Genomic DNA, 21213 nt, shown 5'->3' on the forward strand with positions numbered 1-21213 from the left:
TAAAATCAAGTGCCGTCAGAGAGAGGTATTCCCATCTGAAAATGGTAATAATGCATCTACAGCAGGCAGGTTCATTCCTGTCAGTGCAACTGATTAAATCCATACCAGTTAATTCAAGTAAATGCAATGGGTTTTCTTCATGGATTTGGCAAAAGTATTATTTCTTACCTGAACAGTAAGAACCTTAAGACTTCTTTATGGGATATGGTTGTGGTGAACCTTTGTCCTCATATCTTTATTACCACTGAAGCTTGTGATTGCATTTTCCACATCCAATAGGGCTAGAGAGGATTGGACAGTATGACTGGGGAAAAGGTAGCTGCCAAGATGCATGTTGCAAGGCCAAAATAGCTTCTTGCTTCCCAATTTATCTCTCTATACTCCTAGCTGGAAAAAGGTAGGGATGTTCCTCCTCATCCTCCTGTGCAAAATCATTCTCTGTTCAACCAGCTTTTAACCAGAAATCACTGCAGGAAGACTTACAAGTATGTCATGAATAACTTAGCAGGGTACTTTTGTATCGCATGCTCAGGTGTTTCCCTCTGTTTGCAAATATATCTGGATCTTGGTAGTGTTGCAATTTTTTCCCCATATTGTTCTTTTTATGTCCTGTTGAAGATCAGAAGACAATTTCAGTCAACTTCCCTCTCATTTTTATCCTTCAGTTTTTCTGACTCCTGGCCATCCTGTGAAGAAGCATTTAGTGCTCTCAGGAGACTGCTGTCTCTCCTATATCCAGATTGCACTGAAGATTCTTGAAAAAGGGATGTCCCAGAGCTTTTGTGTGTGGCAGTATAATGCTATGTTTTGCTTTGGGTTTTTTTTGTTGTTTTGGGGATTTGGATTTGTTTTGGTTTTTTTGTGGCAGGGGGGCTGTCTTGTCCTGTTTTTCATTCTTTTTGTCATGGAAATTCAAAACCTACTGATTAGGTGTTTTGCCAGATTTTTTTTATTTCTTGAAACAAAGGCATGATTGTGGAAACAAAGACTACAAAGGAAAACTGTACCCATCTCTTTCATACGAGTGGCATTCCTTAGGGGTAGGTACTGGGACTGGTGCTCTTTAACATCTTTGTCGGCGACATGGACAGTGGGATTGAGTGCCCCCTTAGCAAGTTTGACGATGACACCAAGCTGTGTGGAGGGAAGGGATGCCATCCAGAGGGACCTTGACAGGCTTGAGAGGTGGGCCCGTGCAAACTTCATGAACATCAACAAGGTCAAGTGCAAGGTCCTGCACATGGGTCGGGGCAATCCCAAAAGAAAATACAGGCTGGAATGAGTGGATTGAGAGCAGGCCTGCGGAGAAGGACGTGGGGGTGTTGGTTGACGAGAAGCTCAATGTGGCCTGGCAATGTATGTCTGCAGCCCAGAAAGCCAACCATATCCTGGGCTGCATCAAAAGAAGCGTGACCAGCAGGACGAGGAAGGTGATTCTGCCCCTCTACTCCGCTCTCATGAGACCCCACCTGGAGTACAGCATCCAGCTCTGGGGCCCCCAACATAAGAAGGACATGGACCTGTAGGAGCAAGTCCAGACAAGGGCCATGAAGATGATCAGAGGGATGGAGAACCTCTCCTATGAAGACATGTTGAGAGAGTTGGGGTTGTTCAGCCTGGAGAAGAGAAGGCTCTGGGGAGACCTTCTAGCAGCCTTCCAGTATGTAAAGGGAGCCTACAAGAAAGCTGGAGAGGGACTTTTTACAAGGGCATGTAGTGATAAGGCAAAGGGTAATGGCTTTAAACTGAAAGAGCATGGATTTAGATAAGATATAAGGAAGAAATTCTTCACTATGAGGGTGGTGAGGCACTGGAAGGCGGTTGCCCAGAGAAGTTGTGGATGCCCCCTCCCTGGAAGTGTTCAAGGCCAGGTTGGATGGGGCTTTGACCAGCCTGGTCTAGTGGAAGGTGTCCCTGCCCAGGGAAGGGGGGGTTGGAACGAGATGATCTTTAAGGCCCCTTCCATCCCAAACCATTCTATGATTCTATACTTCTAACTTTTGAGGCTAATTTGATCAATTTGATCTGAATTTGATTGAGCAGTGGATTTTCTCAGGGCTGCAAAGTTTCTGTAAGGGCTATGAAAACAGTTGCTTATTTGTCTAGGGAAAGTCAAGTATTTGTGCTATTCCAAGGGAATTAATCTATGTAGTAGGGCTACAGTCACAATCTATTTCCCTGTAGTAACTGCATAGCTGGAGTTCTTGAGCTAGCTGAAATGCTGTCTGGGAAAATAAAATAAAATAAAATAAAATAAAATAAAATAAAATAACTCTTAGGAACCTCCACTGGCACATTTGATACAAAGAGAAAGAGTGTCCCCATCACTCAAGGCTGAGTTCTGCTGAACACTCAGTTGGACCTACTCTCAAGCACCCTCCAAGATAACTAAAGAAAAATATTTCTTTTCTCTTTACACCATGACATCTGGGACTAGTGCATTTGTGTTAGATCCTACAGTCACATAGGAAAGGAGACTTCTGAACGAGCATGAAACAGTTTTGCAAGATGGTCTTTCCAGAGACAAAACTGAAGAAAGCACGGAGGAAATTGCTCAAAAATGAACCTGCTGAGTGATGGAGCCTACGATTACATCGAGAATGCAAAATGTGATGTTTTCTCATGTGAATCTTGACATTTCCTAGATGGAGTCGTGATTGACGAGGAGAATTCTGCAGGTCCACCTTGCACCCTCATGAGTGGTGATCCCATCTAGAAAATGGGCACATACAAAGCATGAATTAACTTTGTTAGGGATGCAGGTGGAGGAAGGGTTGTCTGAGATCACCATAGTGTCAGTATTGGCAGCAGGTCTTTTCTGCCTAACTAACATGTAACTTCTGAGAAGATTTTATTGTTACTTATCAGAAGCTATCTGAGATAGGTAACAAAGTGCTGTTTTGGTATCATCTAATATGAGCCTAATCTAGCAGTGCTTCTCAAAATATGAGCTGGCTAGTTTTGTAAGAGAACTGCAACTGCACACTGGAGCATAATTAGCAAATAACCAATCCCTTCAGTTAATAAGGCAGTAAAACAGTGCTTTCTTTTCCACAGGAAAGGAGCTACTCTTTAGGAAGAAAAGTTGCCATTTACAGCTTTTTTTTTACAGTACAGCCAGTGAAAGCAATCTCTCTTCTAAGTTTCCATCTCTCTGTTGCTTAAAGATGGTGTATGTGTAACTTTAAAAACATTTCTGGCGTATTTTTGAGGATGTAGTGTGTGAGGCACAAAGCAATAATCAGAAAACTGCAGGTTTTGGTCAGAAGCTTGATAATGGGAGCCCACCTCAACGTTTCAAGATTTAGCTTTCCATTAATTTATCAGGATGGTCCTGAATACCATGTCTGTGGAGAGAGGTGCCTGCATTTTCAGAGATAGCCTTCACGTGAAACAAACATTTATTTCCCGTAGACTGTGAAAGACAGTGGAGTTTGAGTTATGATTCATCTCATGGTATCATAAACTACGATATTTGATTAAAGGAATCACAGTCCTGGATTCCCTGGGTGCCATTAAGCTGCTGTGACCTTGGCTGTTTGAAGACGAAGTTTCAGGTCTCAGCTGGATGGTTATTCTCCCTCTGCAGTCAAAGGAGGGACAGGCAGCTCTGCAACATGATTGATCCTGCCTGGGGGGGCCATAAAAAACCCTAGATTTTTAAAGCTAGTTGTGGCCCCATGCCTACAACACTTTTGTATGCAGGATACATCCCACCTTTAAGTGAAGAGGAATTGAGCCCCATTTAGACGTTCATTAGTCTTTTTCTCTGTGAAGGGACTGAGTCTTGTAAATCAAGTTATTTTCCCGCTCACTACAGATCTTAACTTCCTCTCTTTCTAACACATAAAGCGAACTGGTGTAATTGAATGAGAAGGTCTTGCACTTTAAAGTTCTAAATTGCCCAATTTTAAGATTTCTGTGTTTTCCTACCTGGTCTCTGTCTTGTATATTCATACTTCTAACTTCAAATCATCCTAGTGGGTAATGGGCTCATGCAACACCCCATTTTGGTTTCTCTGCCTCCCATTCACACTGTTTTCTCAGTTTTATTTAATTGTCTGAAAGCCATACTAGAAAATGACTTGCAAAGGATTTGAAACATAATCCTCTTGCTGTACTTTGGATCTAGGTGTGTAAGCAAACCAAGCCTTTGGATATCTCCTACTATAGGTTGTTGGTATCTGCAGGTATCGGCTGGAATCTTGCACCCAAGGGCAAAACATTGCTCATGGTGAAAGTTCAGTTTTCAATACTTGGAAGCTTTAGTGAGGAAATTAGTGAAGTCTATCCCCTCTGTAGATATGGAAAAGGAAAGTGTGTGTGTTCAGGCAATACAAGCCAAAGGTTCCTTAATTCCATAATCCATGCTGAATTTAAAATGGATACTTTGGATCTTGCTATTCAGGTAAGGAATTAAAGTCTGCCTGAAACAGAATTGTGCACGATTAGGTTTTTGGAGGGGTTTGCATGAATATTGAGCTGGTGGTTTGCTGTTTACAGTCCCCCGGGAATGATTCCAGTTTGGAATTAAAAAGGCTTCTCTCTTGCCTGGATCAGTGGGAATACGGTAGTCATTTGTGGGTGCCATTTTAATGAACTTGTTAGAGATAATTGAAGTTTCTCTTTATTTACTGCCTTACTGTAATGAATAAAACAGTCTGCTTGCTTAAGAGTGCATAATGCCTGCGTCAGATCTATGATTTTGATTTTGAATCAGATGCTACCTGCTAGCAACCTTTATTAAAGAAATTAGTCACTGAAATGCTAATTGTTTTTTTGGTAGATTGCTTGAAAGAGATAGTTTGCTGAAACTGTTGTGATGGATGGGGTTGGCTTGAGGATTGCAATGTGCTGATTCTGAAACATACTTGCACTTAGGAAAGCAAATTTATTTACTCTTTTTGTGTCAGAAATATAGACTTGTTATGTGCTTGTCTGGTAGGTATATACCAATATGACTTATTATATATACCATGATGTAGGTAATCTTAATTAATGAATTATCACGCAGGTATAAAATTATTCTGAAGATAATCGGTATAAAGGATAACAGTTTTTGCATTCATGTATGTGCAAGCAATAAATCTTGGCTAAATTTTCTAGCTGGTGAGTGGTGCAAATCTGTGGCATTTATTTTCTGCCTTTCCTTTTTTAAAAAATAATATTTGGCCTGTGTCTGAGAGCTTTTAGCTTTATTTGGAGGAGTGTGAAACAGAAATACATCAAAAGCAAGACAGAAAATGCTCTGTAGCTTTGCTGCAGTTTTTAATCCTTTTTATTTTTCCTTCTTTCACTCTAGATCTTAGAAAAGCTAACTTTGCATTTGGGTAAACAGTTAATTTTTCAACAGAAATAGCAATGAATGAGTGCAGATTATGACAATGGGCTTGGTATTCTGTACTCACAATCCCTAGCTTCCTTTTTGACTCTTTACTGCTTCATGCTTCTCCTTTGTTAGGAAAGCAAAGACGCATGTGGGTTAGCCTCCACAAGGAAGTGAGCACCGAGTGTGTTCTGTAGACCTTGCATATGAACAGAAATGCTGCTGGGCTCTAAGGAAACCAGTCTCTTCCCATGTTGAGTTTCGTGACATGAGTAGTCTAGGTCCGTCTAATTTTTTTCAGCGGTCACACGGAAAGCTCTGGGTGGAGGGAAGTGCTTACATTTTATACTAAAAAAACCTGTTGAAACATTGGGTGAGATTCTGTGTGCCTAAATTTACACCCCTAGAATCTGCATGCCAGTGTATCCTCTCTGACTTTCTTTGTGATTACAGCAATCGATAGGTCGCTTCACCTTACGTACGTATTTCTCTCCAAGTATCCGAACGTACTTACTTAACTCATATACAGCAGGTGAATTTCACCCATTGCTGCTCGTACTGACTGATATGGTCCTGGAATAATCATTTGACATGCCAATGTCTGTTACTTAGGTCAGGAATTTCCCAAGTTGAATCCATGGTTTCAAATGGCACGTGCATCTGCTAATGTTAGAAGCATGTAAGCATTTTACTCAAAACAGAAATGACGTAGATTTTTTTTTTTTGTCTTTGGGCATTTTTGAAGATCCTTTCTAGAAATCCTAGCTCCTTCCTCCAACCACCACCACCAACAGAAGTTTTGACCAAGCAAGTATGAGTAAGAGAAACAACATATGGAGTTTCAGTGCACAGTAGATGCTTTCTAGCAGAACCTGGAAATAAAGGAGCTTTTTAAAGACTTCTGTCTGCCTCAGGGTCTCACTTGTCTGAAGTTAGACACATCGTACTGGGTTTAGATTTAGCCTCATGTCATCTAGAAAAATGTTGCTATCCTGGCTACAAGTTTCCTGAACACTGAGTGTCTCATGGATGCTTGGGGACCAGGCCTGTGAGGGGCCCTTAAGACCCAATATACTGTTCTAAGTCTCTCAGAAATACTTCTCTTTTCTCTGATGGCCAAGTGTAAGTCTTAGAATCACAACTTAATTGACTGACTTTCGTTAAAAACAGCTTATTCTGTCATTTTCCTAATTTTACTTGAAGGTACCTAAACACCTCTGCAGATTTGTCCTTGTGTCACTCCATATACAGCAGTATATAGAGAAACATATGGCTCTAGTTTGATTCGCTCTTCCCATTCTCTGTTCTGTGCTTGAAAAGATGACGGGAGTCTGGTAAGACTGGCCCCAGAAGTTTTGCTTATTGATGTCTGACAAAACTGCAAGGCAATGGGTTCCAAATTCCAGCAGGCGACAACTCTTCACATCATTCTTTTCCTGCAGATAATTCATTTGGTCACAGGTAAATCTAGGTTCTGTTCTAATCACAATTTGATTTAAAAAGATACCTAATTTCCAGAGCTAGTGGATAGATATAGAAGGAAAAAAAGAAGTGTAGATATTGGGGGGGGAGGGTGGGGTGGCAATACATGTTTTATTTGCAACATATTTGTATCATTACCTGATTTTATATATATATAGAAAATAGATCTAGATACACATATTTTTATACATATATATATACACCCACCATTCCCTCCACTCATTTTCTGAAGCCAGAATGAAACAGTAGCATTATATGAAATCTTAATACACTTCAATCATGCAGATGGCAGAAGGCCTAGGCAATACTAAAGACTCACTTAAACCTTCAACATGGGGTTATAGATTCACAGGCCCCCCATAACTGTTTTTCAGGGAGCTTCCTTTCTCTGTTTTGGAGTCATTTTTCAGCTTGGCTGACCCTGTCACTTTGCCATGCTGAGAAAACCTAGGTTTCTTTTTGGATCTCCCACTGTAGAGTACTGAACTGAAGGGCAAAATAAGCTCAGGAAAGGGCCATTACTATTTTTGCTGTTAAAACCTCAACACTAAGCTTGTCCTTTTTCACTAAAACGGCCATTTTGCAACAAGTTGCCTGCATTTGAAATGAAATACACTTCCTGTGGTGTGTTTCATCCCTGGAAGCGGCTGTCCCAGTGAAAAGACTATGGACATCTGAAATTAGGTAGGTGAAATCCTGCCTTTGTGAGCTCCAGCTTTACAAAGTGAGCTAGCCTTTCTGCATGATAGACATGGCATTTCTATCTCTGAACCAGTCTACAGACTGAGCTCAGTATTTTCAGCAGCATCTGCCTGAAGTTACGCTATGTTCTTAGGATAAGTGGTAGTGGTGAAGGATGGCAGAGGATGGCAGGGACCTTCAGTTACAAAACTGTGCTTGTATATGCTCATATGGACCTACAGAGATGTGATGTGATCACTGTCACAGGGTTTCTTCCTCTCCAGTCCTGTTGTCCCATCAGTCTCCGCCTGGTAGAGGTGGTAGCTGCCCCATCCCTGGAAACATTGACGGTCAGGTTGGACGGGGGTCTGAGCAACCTGATCTAGTTGAAGATGTCCCTGCTCATTGCAAGGGGGGTGGACTAGATGACCTTGAAAGGTCCCTTCCAATCCAAACTGTTCTATTATTCTATGATTCTATGACAGGTAAGATTTACATCTATATTTTCTTGCAGGCCAGTATAAAATTATTACTCCTGACAAGCCTGTCATTGGAGTCATTGGAAAAGGAGTCATCCTGCCCTGTCAGCTGAATATTAAGATAATCCCCGAGAGACCACTTGTTCAGTGGGTGTTTACTGGACACTCCAAAAAAATTGATGTGATCACTTATGGTGGAAAAAACGCAGACAAACCAGTTTATGAGGATGAGACATACCAGGGCAGGACAAATATTTTTTGGTCTGAATTTAATAAGGGAGATGTGTCTCTTCACCTGAAAAATGTCACGCTCTCAGACAAAGGCAAATACACCTGCAGTGTCTTTTTGAGAATTGGTATGATGAAGCAGTGGTTGACCTGGATGTGGCAGGTAAGTGGAATGGCAGGCATTTGCTGCTTCTTCCTCTGTCCAGTTGTATAACATCAGAAAGGTCTATGGGGTACCAATGGGCTGGATTCGTCTGACTTGCTCTTAGCCATGTGAAAGATCAGCCTCTGCTATAGGTTAGGCTACCTCTGTCTCCAGCAGACTCTGAACAGTCATAGAGGTCTTTTTACCATGTCTTGCAGAGGGAGCGTAGGCAACACCTTAGCTTTAAAACATTTAAATGTTGGAGAGAGATGAATCCTACAGTAAGACAAGTCTGGTTTTGCAGAGGTGAAGCAACCAAAGCTGCATTTGGTACTGCAACCAGTTTCTTCTGCTCTTGCCCTATACATCATCTCATTTTCGGTCCAGTATTCTAATTTTCATCTATTCATGGTGTCGTCCAACTTTGTTTTACCAACAAATTTCCATTCAGTGCAATGCTACTTTATTTTAATTCCAGTTGTTCATGGAGATAACAAAAATCAGTCCAAAGATCTGTCTCTATTAAGACTCTAAAAGGGAAGTTACGTGCAAATGCCCCCATTTTAATGTAACACAGGAAGAGCTGTTTACCAGCAATTTAATGAGAACTAAATTTTCAAATCTGATGAATTTACACACTGTGTTTATAGATAAATCTGGGGAAGACCTTCCCACCGTGTACTGTTTGGTGAGAGAATATCTTGTCTCCTGGTTGTTGGAGCTTGTTTGTTTGCTGTTCTATAGCTAAAGGTGATGAGTCTTCAGTTTTCCTGGATGGTCCTGTGGGTCAGGGCATTGGCCTCACCTGCAAGTCACAGGGATGGTTGCCAGAGCCCAAAGTAGTTTGGCTGAACAGCAAAGGACAGACACGGAAGGAGGAAGTGACCACCCAAAGCACAAAGACATCTTCAGGCGTTTTTGATGTTGTAAGTTCCATGATTCTTGAACCAGGATCTGACAAGGAAGTCTCCTGCAGGGTAGTCAATAACCTACTCAATGCAACATGTGAATCCCGAGTCCTGATTTCAGGTGAGTGACCTCCAGGATCAATCACTGTCAGGTCTGCTTGGTAGGCTGCTGTGCGTTGTCTCTCCACTGCCCCTGGGGTGATCCTGGACACCCAGCGCAAGCACAAACATGACTAGTGTTTAGATGGATAACATGATAAGAAGTCCATCTTTGTGTCTTAGATCACTTGTTACTTCCAAGATACAACTTAGCTATAAATACTAATGCAGGGCTCTCGTTAGCTGCCACCTGAGAGCACTGTGCCAGTTTGGAGAGGGAAGGATTTAGAAGTGCCAATGGGGTTAACAAAGGCCCTATGATGCTGCCAGGATACCAAGCACAATGACCTGAGACGGCTGGAGTATGCCAATAGGAAATGCTGAATGTCCGTTCCCATCCCCTTCTCTCTCCCTAACACCACCGTGATTACTCTGAGCTTCAGTGTGTGCCTCCCTCTAGATGGATTCCTAGTCTGGAAAGTAGGCAATTTGATTTCAAAAGGGGAATCCAAAAGGGGAATCCAAAAGGGGAATTGGATCCTTTTTTTCCAATCTGAAATGCCACTGAGGACAGTTGTGCTTTGCTGAAAACTTCATCATGTGGCTCAACAGTGCAAATACTGGCATCGGAGATGGGCTTCTCAGCACATCTCCCTCATAAAGAGGTACCTTCTCCAAACATGCCTCTACCCGTGGCAGTTGGAGTATGGGTGTATGCAGTGCAGGAGCCCAGTTTGATTGCCTGCACATAGGCATCTGATACTATCTCCGATGGCCTGGTATAGCTGGCAGAGCAGAACTTTGGATGTTTTGGATTTCAAGGGAGACCTGCAACCTTTAGGGGTGGCAGGAGGAGACTGTAAAGCATACAGTACAGCAAATAAAATGGCGCTGGATGCATATGCTTTGGCCGCTGGAGCCTGTCATAGCTGTTTCACAAACATGCAGTGAAAGTAACACCATTTATATTTTACAGATGTCTTCTTTCCTTCCACTTCACCTTGGATGATGGCGTTCCTTGTAATTTTATTTCTTAATATAGCTGTTATTGCTGCTATCGGTTATAAACTACACAGTAAGTATTTCCACCTACAACAGTTGATATGCAAGTTTTAACCTACAATGCAAACCACAGTTAATGAAAACTTAAGTAACAGATTCAGAAACAAACATATGGGAATGAGGGGGAGAGAGACAAAATTAACAAACATATAGTTAAATGTAGAGTAGGGTGGGGGGGTTGCATGTGTGTGAATGCACAGAGAATCTTTTACAGGGAGGTCACTTCTATGAGATGCCATTTTGTATGATCACAGATATTTACAGACACAGAATATGATTTTAGCTTTTAGAATAGTGGATTTTGAAAAAAATTCATTTTAAAATGAGAAAGTTTGAGGTTTTACTTCAATATTCTCAATACACATCTTGTTTAAAAAATAAAAACAAAAATTAAAAAAGTTTCTTGTTTTTCCAGGTAGTTATACACAATGCCGTAAAGCAGGTGAGTAGTGAAGCAGCTAAATATAAACCCACACGAACATATTTGAGGAGAAAAGTTTATGCTTCTGAGCCAGCAACAGTCTTAGAAGCAGTATTATAGGTGTGATAATAATGCAGGCATGATCAACATTTAAGTATTTCAGTTTTTCAGAGCACCATGCTGAAGTGGGGATATTTGGACCCTGCTCAGCTCTGTGTACTACCACTGCTGCTTAATCAGGGAGCTTTGCTTCTTACACTCCTAGGCAGATCTTCTTGTCAGCACAGACAAGTTGGGGTACTCTCCTGCTGTATGGACTCCAATACAACAATACAGTCAGTGGCTTGTATTGCTCCAGAGCTCACTCTTCCTCAAGACAAGAATATACATATACTGAAACCATAGAATCATCAAATGGTTTGGGTTGGAAGGGAACTTAAAGTCCAACCCCTGCTGCCACGGGCAGGGACACCTTCCACTAGACCAGGCTGGTCAAAACCCCATCCAACCTGGCCTTGAACACTGCCAGGGATGGAGCATCCACAACTTCTCTGGGCAACCTGTTCCAGTGCCTCACCACCCCCACAGTGAAGAATTTTTTTCCTTACATCTAATCTAAATCCACACTCTTTCAGTTTAAAGCCATTACCCCTTGTCCTATCAATGTCAGCATCAGCTGGTGAATCCAATAGAAACTTTTTTTGTCTGCTTACCTACTTGCACGTGGAAGTTCTCCTTGCCTCTATCATTTCTCCAGATGTGAGGTTGTAGAGGGGCTTCTTCACTAAATTGGTTGCTGTTCCAGTAGCTCTTTTTTCTTTGGGTATTTCTAAGGTCTTCTGGTATTTCCATAACCCTCTGTTAAAATGGCTTAATTTTTCTACAGAACTGATGGGTTCAACTTCCAACTAGCTTTCCAGATCCTTTGACTGGTATAATTTATGCTTTATTCTTTTGAGAGAGTCAATAATTAATATTGCAATATTTTTTTTTTCCAGTAAACTTGAGGGAGAACATGGTAAAAGGTAAATGCTCCTTGAAAACTGTGAGGATTTCTTGAAAACATAAAATCAAACACACTGTTCTAGGGCCTTTTGATTTCTTGGACATGAATCTCCAAAGCAGCATTCCTTATCGGCATAAAGGATTTGATGGCAATTGGTCACATTGTCCTTTATAATTAAAAAGTATTGACCCCTCCATAGGTAGCCTGAAGTAGAGTACATCACTCAGGGTAATCCTCTGATGCTTGCAAGATGGTGAACAGACTGATACACCGTGATCTAGTATGACTGCACTAATATCTTGAGGTATAACCATATCAATGCTGTAATTGCTCTGAAAATGCCATTGTTCTATGCCAGGTTTATGCTCCATTTTTTGCACGGCTGGATCACAGTAATCCATGTATTCTGATCTTTTGCCTCCTCTGTTTTCACCTGCTAATAATTCCCAAGATTATTAGAGAAAAAAAGATTTAAATAACAAGCCTTGAACTGTTCACTGCTAAATTGCACCCCGTGGCTTTGACTCTGATGCTCTCATCAAGCTCATCAAACTCTCATCTCTGATCCTCTCAATCCAGTCTAGCCTGAAGAAACAAGTAACAATTTCTGCTGCAATTTCTGCAAATTCTGTGTGTCATCAGCGTACATTTCTTGTAAAATAATGATAACAGTAAACAAGACATAGTCTAGAGGAACTCCGTTATCTCATTTTGGCCTTTCAACTTACCAGTGAGATTCAATTTAAGTTTCTAAAGTGATAGAAGTCTCTGGGTGTTCCTGAGGGTCTTGTCTTTGTAGTCAGCTAAGAGAAACAGAAACTTATACATTATTAATAACCATGTATAATTTCTTGCAGAAAAAGTATCCTTGGAGGCAAAACTAGGTAAGGACACACTTCTACTGTTCCTTTTAGTACTTCTAGGGTGCATACTATTTACAACCCCAAAAGAGCAAATGAGATGTAGATTTTCATATGAAGTACTTCTGGATGCGTCTGTTCCCTTTAGAAAACATTTTTGTGACCTGCTTTCAAGTTTGATTATAAATTAAAAAATGATCCATTTTCAAATAACTTGTTGGAGCTTTAGTAATTGAGGACAACGAAATAATTTAAAAGCTTGTCTCATCATTTTAAACTTGTAAATTAAACCAACTGGCCAGCCAATAATGTTTTTTTTTTCCTTCCTTTTTTTGTTTTGTTTGTTGATCATCTTAGAAATACACAAGAAAACAAACAGAGAAGCAGGTATGTAAGAGAGAAAAAAAAAAAGCTACTTCATAAAAAAGCATAGCAGCTTGCCTTTATTCAAATGGCTGTTACTTCTATTTCGTTTTTAGTCACTGCTGAAAAATATTACTTATTGTGGCTCTACTTCTAAGAAGCTTGTGATACTTTTCTGCTCCTGTGTAATCTCTCTGCCTGGAGTCTTGCTGACTGTAGTGAGATTTCTTGAAGCTCTGACCTACTGCTCCTGTTCGTTTTTTACTTTCTGGTCAAATTATTCAAACAGCTGTAACCAGCATCACAAAGCCAAAAATGTACGGCTCGGACTGTACCCTGAGGAATATTGGCTTGGATGTTTAGTTACATACAAAATGAGCACTAAGGAAAATGCCATGTCATGCTTCCCCCTGTCTTCCTGCTTCATCCCTCAACTCAGATACCCACCTGGAGAGGACACATACAGCGAAGACCCTCCTGGAGGTCAACTCCTTTTGGATGAGTAGGCCACCTCAATGCCAGGGAGGAGACTTTAGGGCATCTCAAATAACATTACACAGCTTGTGCCTATGAATAGGCAGTAGACAAATAACATTGGGCAACTTATGCCACAATAAGGAGGATACTGTCAGTGCCATCAATATTGATTAGCAATATTGCTAACGGCACCTAGAGAACTCAAAAATAGACACCTGCATTTGGTCACCTAAGCCTGCATACCAAGCTATTCTGACTGTGTTCATTTGGGTTGAAATTCAGCTATTTATAGTAGGATACCTAGATTGTGCTGAGATGCCATGAGGTTTCCCACCCAGGGCACACCGCTTCAGACAGCACTGGAGGTGTACAACTAAGGGAAGAAGGGTCAGAAAAAGAAAAAAAAGAGTGCCATAACTCTAGAGCATAGGAACAGTGCAGTATAGCTGTGTTAATTTACACCTGACCTTTATCAACAACATATGCTTTTAAGAATTTAAGTTGACAAGTTTTCACATGGCAATTTTTAAGGGAAAAAATCATTTGAGAATTTGCACAGGGATAGAATTATTTCCTTCAGATCTCACCTTTTGATCGTTATCTCCTCGAGTTTTCATTTCACTTATTATTCTTTTACAGAAGTGTCGCAAAAGAGAAAGATCCTTGGTAAGAAAACACCTTGTATAAATCTTACATTTTTACAAACCTCATAAAAAATAAAGCAAGTGTTCAGATAGGTCTTCTGTGAGGGTGAAGCCAATGTAAATATCTCCTCACAGTGAGGTTCAATTTTTTCCTTCAAGAAATTTGTCACACAGCTGCTATAAGACCTCTCTGGAAGTCTTCTATGAATAATGAATAATCTTCCTTATTGGGAGTTTTTCTTACCGAAAAACTACACCAAAACTACAGAAAACTATGTTGCATCATGTGTTTTTTTCTTACAAATCACGTCCGCCTGAACCGTTATGATGACAGCTGAGAAACAGATTTCCTCCACATAGCCCAACTGGCTGACCTAATGTCCTCTAAAATGCTTGCCAAATGTAAAGAAATTCAGACCTTCTTGAGAGACCCAGTTTGTGTGCCTCACCTTGCAACAAAGTCTCAAAAGTTTAAACCACACAAATTAAAAAAAAATCAGCAGACTGTCTCATGTCATTGCTTGAGCTTCTATTGTTAGGTGTTGTCCGACATTGAAAAAACCCTCACAAATTAAGTGTTAATAACTAGAACATCTTTCTCTTTCAGAGACATTCGAAGCTGAGATGGGTAAGTGGTTTAAAAGTTTTATTTTTTTGTTATATGTACTGGTGCATTAAGTAAAGTCAACCCCGGGGCAGAATCACAGTAATGACAATAATTGCACATCGATAGACAGAAATACTGTAGGTTGATAAGTGTCTGGCTGCCCAATGGATTCATAAAACACTGCTCTCTTTCCTTTCTGTAGATTTCTGGGAAGCCCGGAGCTGCGCAGGTAAGCTGGCAGGAGGAAGGGTGTGAAAATGCAGTGGCCATCTGTCCAAGCCACCCTGAAATGACAATGCCATGATGTTGGAGATAGACCGACTAGCTGGAGTCACAGGAATATGCCTGGCTTGGTTAACAGGCTAATGAAGCTGGGATGTGGCTGTTGGGAAGACTGAGAGAAGGAGTTGCTGAAAGGTGTCGAGCTGTGGGGTGGGATGTGGACACAATTCTGGAGAGGATGGATGGCTGTATGGAAAAGAGAAAAAGAGATTTATGGCACAGCGTGTGGACTTGCGCCCTGAAAGGGGACATGGCTGTGACAGCTCTGAGGTGCATCAATCAGTGATTGCATGCCCTGTCCTGGGGAATGCTTAAATTCTTTGTTGAATCGCACCAGGACCACTCAGACCCTCAAACACGTCAACACGTAGCCCCATGGGGAGAGAGGTCCCTGGGCCACTCTGCTCATCGGATGATTCTCGTTTTCCCCTCCAGTTCCCATTACTGTGGATCCTGACTGCCGAGTCCTGGCGCTGCAGGTGCCGGGGACTCCAGATGTGGAGAGCAACACGTCTGAACCTGCTGGCCCAAACGCTCCCTCCACAGTCCCTGTCCTGCTGGGGAAGGAAGGGTTTGCAGCTGGGAAACACTACTGGGAGGTGGAGGTGGGCCAGCAGCAGGACTGGGTGCTGGGGGTGTTGAGGGAGAAAGGGAGAGAGGAGGAGGAAGGGACCCTTCCCGGGGAGGACTTCTGGGCTCTGCACAGCTCCCAGGGAGAGATTTTCTCTAGCAAAGGAGACCACAGGATTGCGAAGCAGCAGATGGGTAATTCAGTGATCGGTGTGCTGCTGGACTTGGAGGAAGGGCAAGTGAACTTTTATGACACAGAGCAGATGGGCGTCATGGTGAGAATGCCTCTAAGGCTTGGAAAGGAACCTGCAGAAATGTTTTACCCATTTCTATCCAAAAGGGAAGGGACGCTCACACCTCTTATCCGCCCAGTCTTAACCCCTGTCCCATTAAAGCTTCTTGAAATATGACTGTGAGATCTAGTCGATTAGGGAAAGACAGTTCAGTGGAAAGAAGAAGGGAAAAGCTACTTCTCAGACATCAGTAATGTAAAATTAAATAAGAAGAAACCTGAAGCTGAAACAGGGGGAAAAAATGAGAAAGGAAAAAAGAATCAGCTAGTCGAAAGAAGATTGGGATCCGATTCAGAAAAACCTAGGCAGGAGTCTGAATTCCCATTACAGGCCATGAAAGTCTTATCAGTACAGCAATGGTTTCAGTTGCTTGAAGATAGAATTGTAATTTAGGTGAAGTTATATAGCCTGTCTTTCCTTCTCCTCTAGGCAACATGACTCATACTCCATGTTCTGTGTTTATGTTAGGTTGAATGCCATCCCTAAAGTTAGGCAAGCCAACTGCTACCATTCTTGTATCAAGAAATGAAATAAAGGTATTTTGAAGGACGAGAGTGTTGTTTTGAAAACTTTTCTTTTCAATTTTAAGCTCCTTGGAAAATTCAAGATAGGAAAAGGAGTTAAAAGAGAGATTGTGTTTTCCAAGAGTGTGCTAACGTTTGGCAGGGTACTGAGCATACCTCATCTGTCTGCATCACTGTGGTGGGTTGACCCTGGCTACCAGCCAAGCCCCAGCAGAGATGCTCGCTCCCTACTCCCCCAAGAAATCACTTACCAATTGCTGTCACGGGCAAAAGAGATTAGACTTGGGAATTTAACTTAGTTTACTACCAATTGGCAGAAGGATTCAATTACTGGTTTGGGTATTGGGAAATGAAAAAAAGACAAACATTTCCATCACCTTTCACCCTTTCCCAGGCTCAGCTTCACACCCAGGCTCAATTCCAGACACCTCTCCCCTCACCAAAGGTTTCTATCACCAAAGGTTACACTCAGTCTCTCCAGTTGGGCAACAAGCAGTGCAAGGGGTTGGAGTCATGACATAGTGGTTTCTCTTTACCACTCTTTCCTTCTCACTCTTTTCCTATGCTCCAGTGTGGGTCCTCCATGGGCTGCACTCCCTTCAGAGGTGTACCTGCTCCAGCGTGAGCTGCAATCCCTTCAGGGAGGTGCCTGCTCACGGAGCACCTCCTCCTCTTCTGACCTCCTGTGACTAAATTCCTAAAGGTCTCACCATGCATGAAAAAGTTACACAAAACCTTTATAATAAATGGTACGCAAACTGATCTTAATACCATCTGCACTTTCTTTTCATTTTATTTCCTGTTTTCACAGCTGCCTTGGTTAAATTTTGGCTGCCTGAGGGGAGAATAAAACTTTTTTGCAGTCTCTGAACTATTTGGCTTGAAAAATATTCAGAGCTGTTTGCGTCAAAATGGTCAAATTCCAGTTAGAAATTGTTTTGAGTTTACATGGCAAGGTTTTTTTAGCTGGAGGCGGGGAGGCTGCAGGGGTGGCCTCTGTGAGAAGAAGGTTCTGGGCTCCAGAGCAGAGACTGCCCTGCAGCCCACAGAAATTTTGGAAGAATCCATGATGGAGCAGGTATTTCCCTGCATTCTGCGGAGACATCATGCTGGCGCAGGTATTCACACTGCAGCCCATGGAGAACCCAACCCTGGAGCAGGTGGATATTCCCTGAAGGAGCTGCGATCCCTGGAGAGCCCACACTGGAGCAGGTTTATCCTGAAGAACTGCAGCCTGTGGAGAGCCCACCCTGGTGTAGATTCTCCTGACAGGAACTGAAGCCCATGGACGACCCATGCTAGAGCAGATTGATCCTGAAGGACTGTAGCCCATGGAGAGGACCCATGCTGAGCAGGAGAGATGTGTGAGGAGGCAGGAGCGACAGAGCAGAATGGTTATCAACTTTTCAGAAGACCAAAAGAGGTTGTTATATGAGTTAATACATGAGGAGTATATGATAATGAGTATATGATAATTAATATATGAGTTATACATGAATGTAGAGTGATATAGATTTGCTTCAGTTTAGGTGCCCTCAACTTGGGCTTTATTCAGTGTGTCTGTCCAGTAGAAATCTCCAGCTGAGCCGGTCACCTTGAAGTTATCACCTTTGCCCAATGCATCCTGATTTTCCAGTGGGGCAGCAAGGAGCCTGCTCAACGGGATTCAGGTGTCCAATGGATGTGTTCCCTTCCTGAACAGGGTGCATCAGGCAAAAGGTTGGTCCCAGAATAGAAGGGTAATGAACAGATTTACACCAGTGAACGGAGCTTAGAGAATGCAGAGTGGTTTCAATCCAAGGAATACCATGTCATTACCAGTGTGATGGCAGCATGTAGGCAAACTTTTGCGTGATCAGCAAGACCAGAGAGTTGATTATGAGAAAAGGGCAGCCTGTAGTGTGTAGCAAACCTCTTATACCCCACAAATGCTTTGATCTGGGTGGATGGCATGGAGCAGGCTCATGGAAAACAGTAACAGGATGCCTCCCACCATGCATGGGTCTTTACACAATCGCTAGTCAAAGGAGTCTCCAAAATCCATGGAAGAACCTGCCTCCTGGTCTTTTTCATTCCTTCAGAGTCTTTCTCCAGATGGTCAAGTCTGATACCACCATGAGAAAAACAGACTCAACTTGGGGAAAATTAATGTAATTTACTGCTACTTAGAATAGATTTGGATAGTAAGAAAGAAAGACAAAACCTAAAACACCTTCTCGCCATGCTCCTTTCTCCCAGGCTCAACTTCACTCCTTCACTCCTGACTCCTCTACCTTCCCCCACCCCAAGTGGCACAGTGGGACAGAGAATGGGGGGTTGTGGTCAGTCCATAATGGTTCCCCTCTGCCAGACCTTCCTCCTCACACTTTCCCCTGCTCCAGCGTGGGAAACCTGCTCCCGCATGGGCTCTCCACAGGCTGCAGTTTCCTTCAGAGAATATCCACTCTGCTGCAGTATAGGGACCTCCACGGGTCCAGTGTGGGTACCTGCTCCACCACTCTCCATAGGCTGCAGGAGAATTTCTGCTCTGGCACCTGGACCACCTCCTCCCCTTCCTCCTTCTCTGACCTTGGTGTTGGCAGGATTGTTTCTGTCACATTTTTTCCTTACTGTCGTGCTGCATTTTGCCCCGTCATAAACAGGTCTTCTCAGAGGTGCCACTAGCTTCACTGATTGGCTCAGCTTTGGCCTGGGGCAGGTCCATTTTGCCGCCGGCTTGAATCAGCTGTGTCCAACATGGGAGCAGCCCCTCACTTTTACCACAGAGGCCACCCTTGCAACCCCCCTGCTCCCAAAACATGGCCACAGACACCCAATACACCCCCCAAATAAGTCTCTCATATTTACCTATCATTTTCTATCAGACTTCTTGAGTTCACCAACAGGTGAAAGGCAGTTCTTATCATTTTCTCAGTAGTGCAGAATTGCTCCTCCTACTTCAGTGGTAACTTGAGTCATCTCGTTCCTTCCTGTATTTTTTAAAATCTCTAGCCAAGACACTCCTTCCCACAGGTAAGAGCACAAGACCTTTTTAATGCTAGAAAGGATGCATAATGAAAATAGCAAAAAAATATATTCTAGATGTCTTTTTGAGTAGGTGTATTCTATTTACTACTTCACAGGTGAGATCGGAGGATTAATGAATGAGAAGGAATAAAGTGGAGGATACCTTAGCGTTAGTAAGGAAGGAGCATTTTAATAACTAAACCTATGAGAATGTATGTTCGTTAATCAGGTACTGCTCTGAGATTTGTACTGTGGTTTTAGTCACTTTATCTCATTGAACTGGTACTTTGTTGCTATATAGTGTTCTTCCAATGTGGTTGATTGAAAATGTAAAACATCCTCTGCTTTGGAATGGTAAACATCTATTAGAATGATCTTTGTAATATAGGTATAAATATTTAGCCCAGCAGGGAATTAAGGGTTGTAGAAGAAGAGGGCAAAACATATACAAAACAGTGACAGCCAGATATAAATTTTGCTGGTTTAATTCATTCAAAATGTTGAATGGTTGAGACATAAATGTTAGTATTCTGTCCCTCAGATAGACTATTATGAAAAGATGTTGTAAATGCCAGTTGGTATTCAGAATGTGGGTAATTGTGTATTTTGATATGTAGATGAGCTTTAGTGCCAAGCAGCTCAGTGTGACTCTGGGGTTCAGTAAAACAAAGGGAGAGGGCTTCCCTGGGCATGCCTTATTGTCCTCTAACCTGCCTTTCAGGTGATTAGTATGATGTCTGCTGTTCTCCTGCACTGTGCTTGCATTGCCTCCCTCTTATCCTCTGTGCATTTAGAGTAAACGCTAGACCCTTGCAAGCCATGGTGTACTCCCCAGATGCTTCCTTACAGCACTAACAGTTCCTCCAGTTTTATTGCCCTAGCAAACAACTCTTTTTCTGCCCTTCAGGAGTTCACCAACGTTTTCTGCTAAGACAAGAGTGCAAGTTTGTTGGGAGTTAAGATAAACTGCAGGTGCAAGATAACGCAGCCATAGAGATAGGGAATGGGGTGTGCTGATTGATTTAGCCAGGCTGTGTGAGGAACTGTAAAAGACAGAAGAGAGTGGCTGCGGGGAGTAAAGTCACAACTGACTGGGCACAGATGAGCTGCAGTGTTGCATCTCTGTGGAATACTTTGCTTTTCTCAGGCCTTCCAAGATGGGACCCTGGAAAAGTTTCCGAGGAGACTGGGAGAACCAGACCAGGCAGTTGCTCCCATTCTCCCTCATTTATGCATGAGGATCACAGCTGCTCATCTGTAATGAAGCAAAAGCAGCATTTTCTGTTATTCTCTGTCACATCCTCATCCAGGAAAGTGTTCCTACCCAAGTAATGCACTGCTGCATAATCAAAGTAGGCTGGGAAGTACAATGCATGGCCCAGTTTCCTAGACACATGCAACAAGAGATTCATTGCATGAGCCGAGTAATATGCGTACAGGGCTGGCAGTGGGCATCCTGGACTTTCTGGCCTGCCATCTAAATCAGTTTGAAGTCAAATGATCCTGTGACGAAGAATAGGGACTGTCAGGGAGTGGGAATGGGCAGCTTTTCCCTCAGAGAAAGGAGCCAAGAGCTGTGGGTGACCCCACCAATATGACGCAGTCCCACAGGATCTGAACACAGCAGGCAGAGCCAGGTGCTGCCTTTGTGTTTCTGTCTTTAGCAAGATTCATTGCTTTCTGTTTCATTCCTCTTGGGAATTCTTTCTCATTTTTACAGCACATCATCCATTTCCAGGGGGAATAGAAG

The 21213-nt window shown here is 42.5% G+C and overlaps 1 protein-coding gene and 1 long non-coding RNA gene across 2 annotated transcripts; one reads left to right on the top strand and one right to left on the bottom strand.

The window, feature by feature from the left end:
- Nucleotides 1-6714: 6714 nt before the first annotated feature.
- On the top strand, nucleotides 6715-16050 carry LOC115337774 (butyrophilin subfamily 3 member A1-like). Its single transcript, XM_030006175.2, is given in 7 exon segments — nucleotides 6715-6787; nucleotides 8004-8312; nucleotides 8315-8359; nucleotides 9086-9370; nucleotides 10325-10423; nucleotides 14991-15017; nucleotides 15506-16050. Coding segments are annotated over 7 exon segments (1383 nt in total).
- Nucleotides 11802-14331, bottom strand: LOC121233096. Its single transcript, XR_005931880.1, has 3 exons — nucleotides 14244-14331; nucleotides 12566-12640; nucleotides 11802-12273 (listed from the first exon to the last, which is right to left on the bottom strand). It is a non-coding gene; the product is annotated as an uncharacterized LOC121233096 (long non-coding RNA).
- Nucleotides 16051-21213: the final 5163 nt, after the last annotated feature.

Source organism: Aquila chrysaetos, unplaced genomic scaffold (genome assembly GCF_900496995.4).
Source record: "Aquila chrysaetos chrysaetos unplaced genomic scaffold, bAquChr1.4, whole genome shotgun sequence".
Lineage (NCBI taxonomy): Eukaryota > Metazoa > Chordata > Aves > Accipitriformes > Accipitridae > Aquila > Aquila chrysaetos.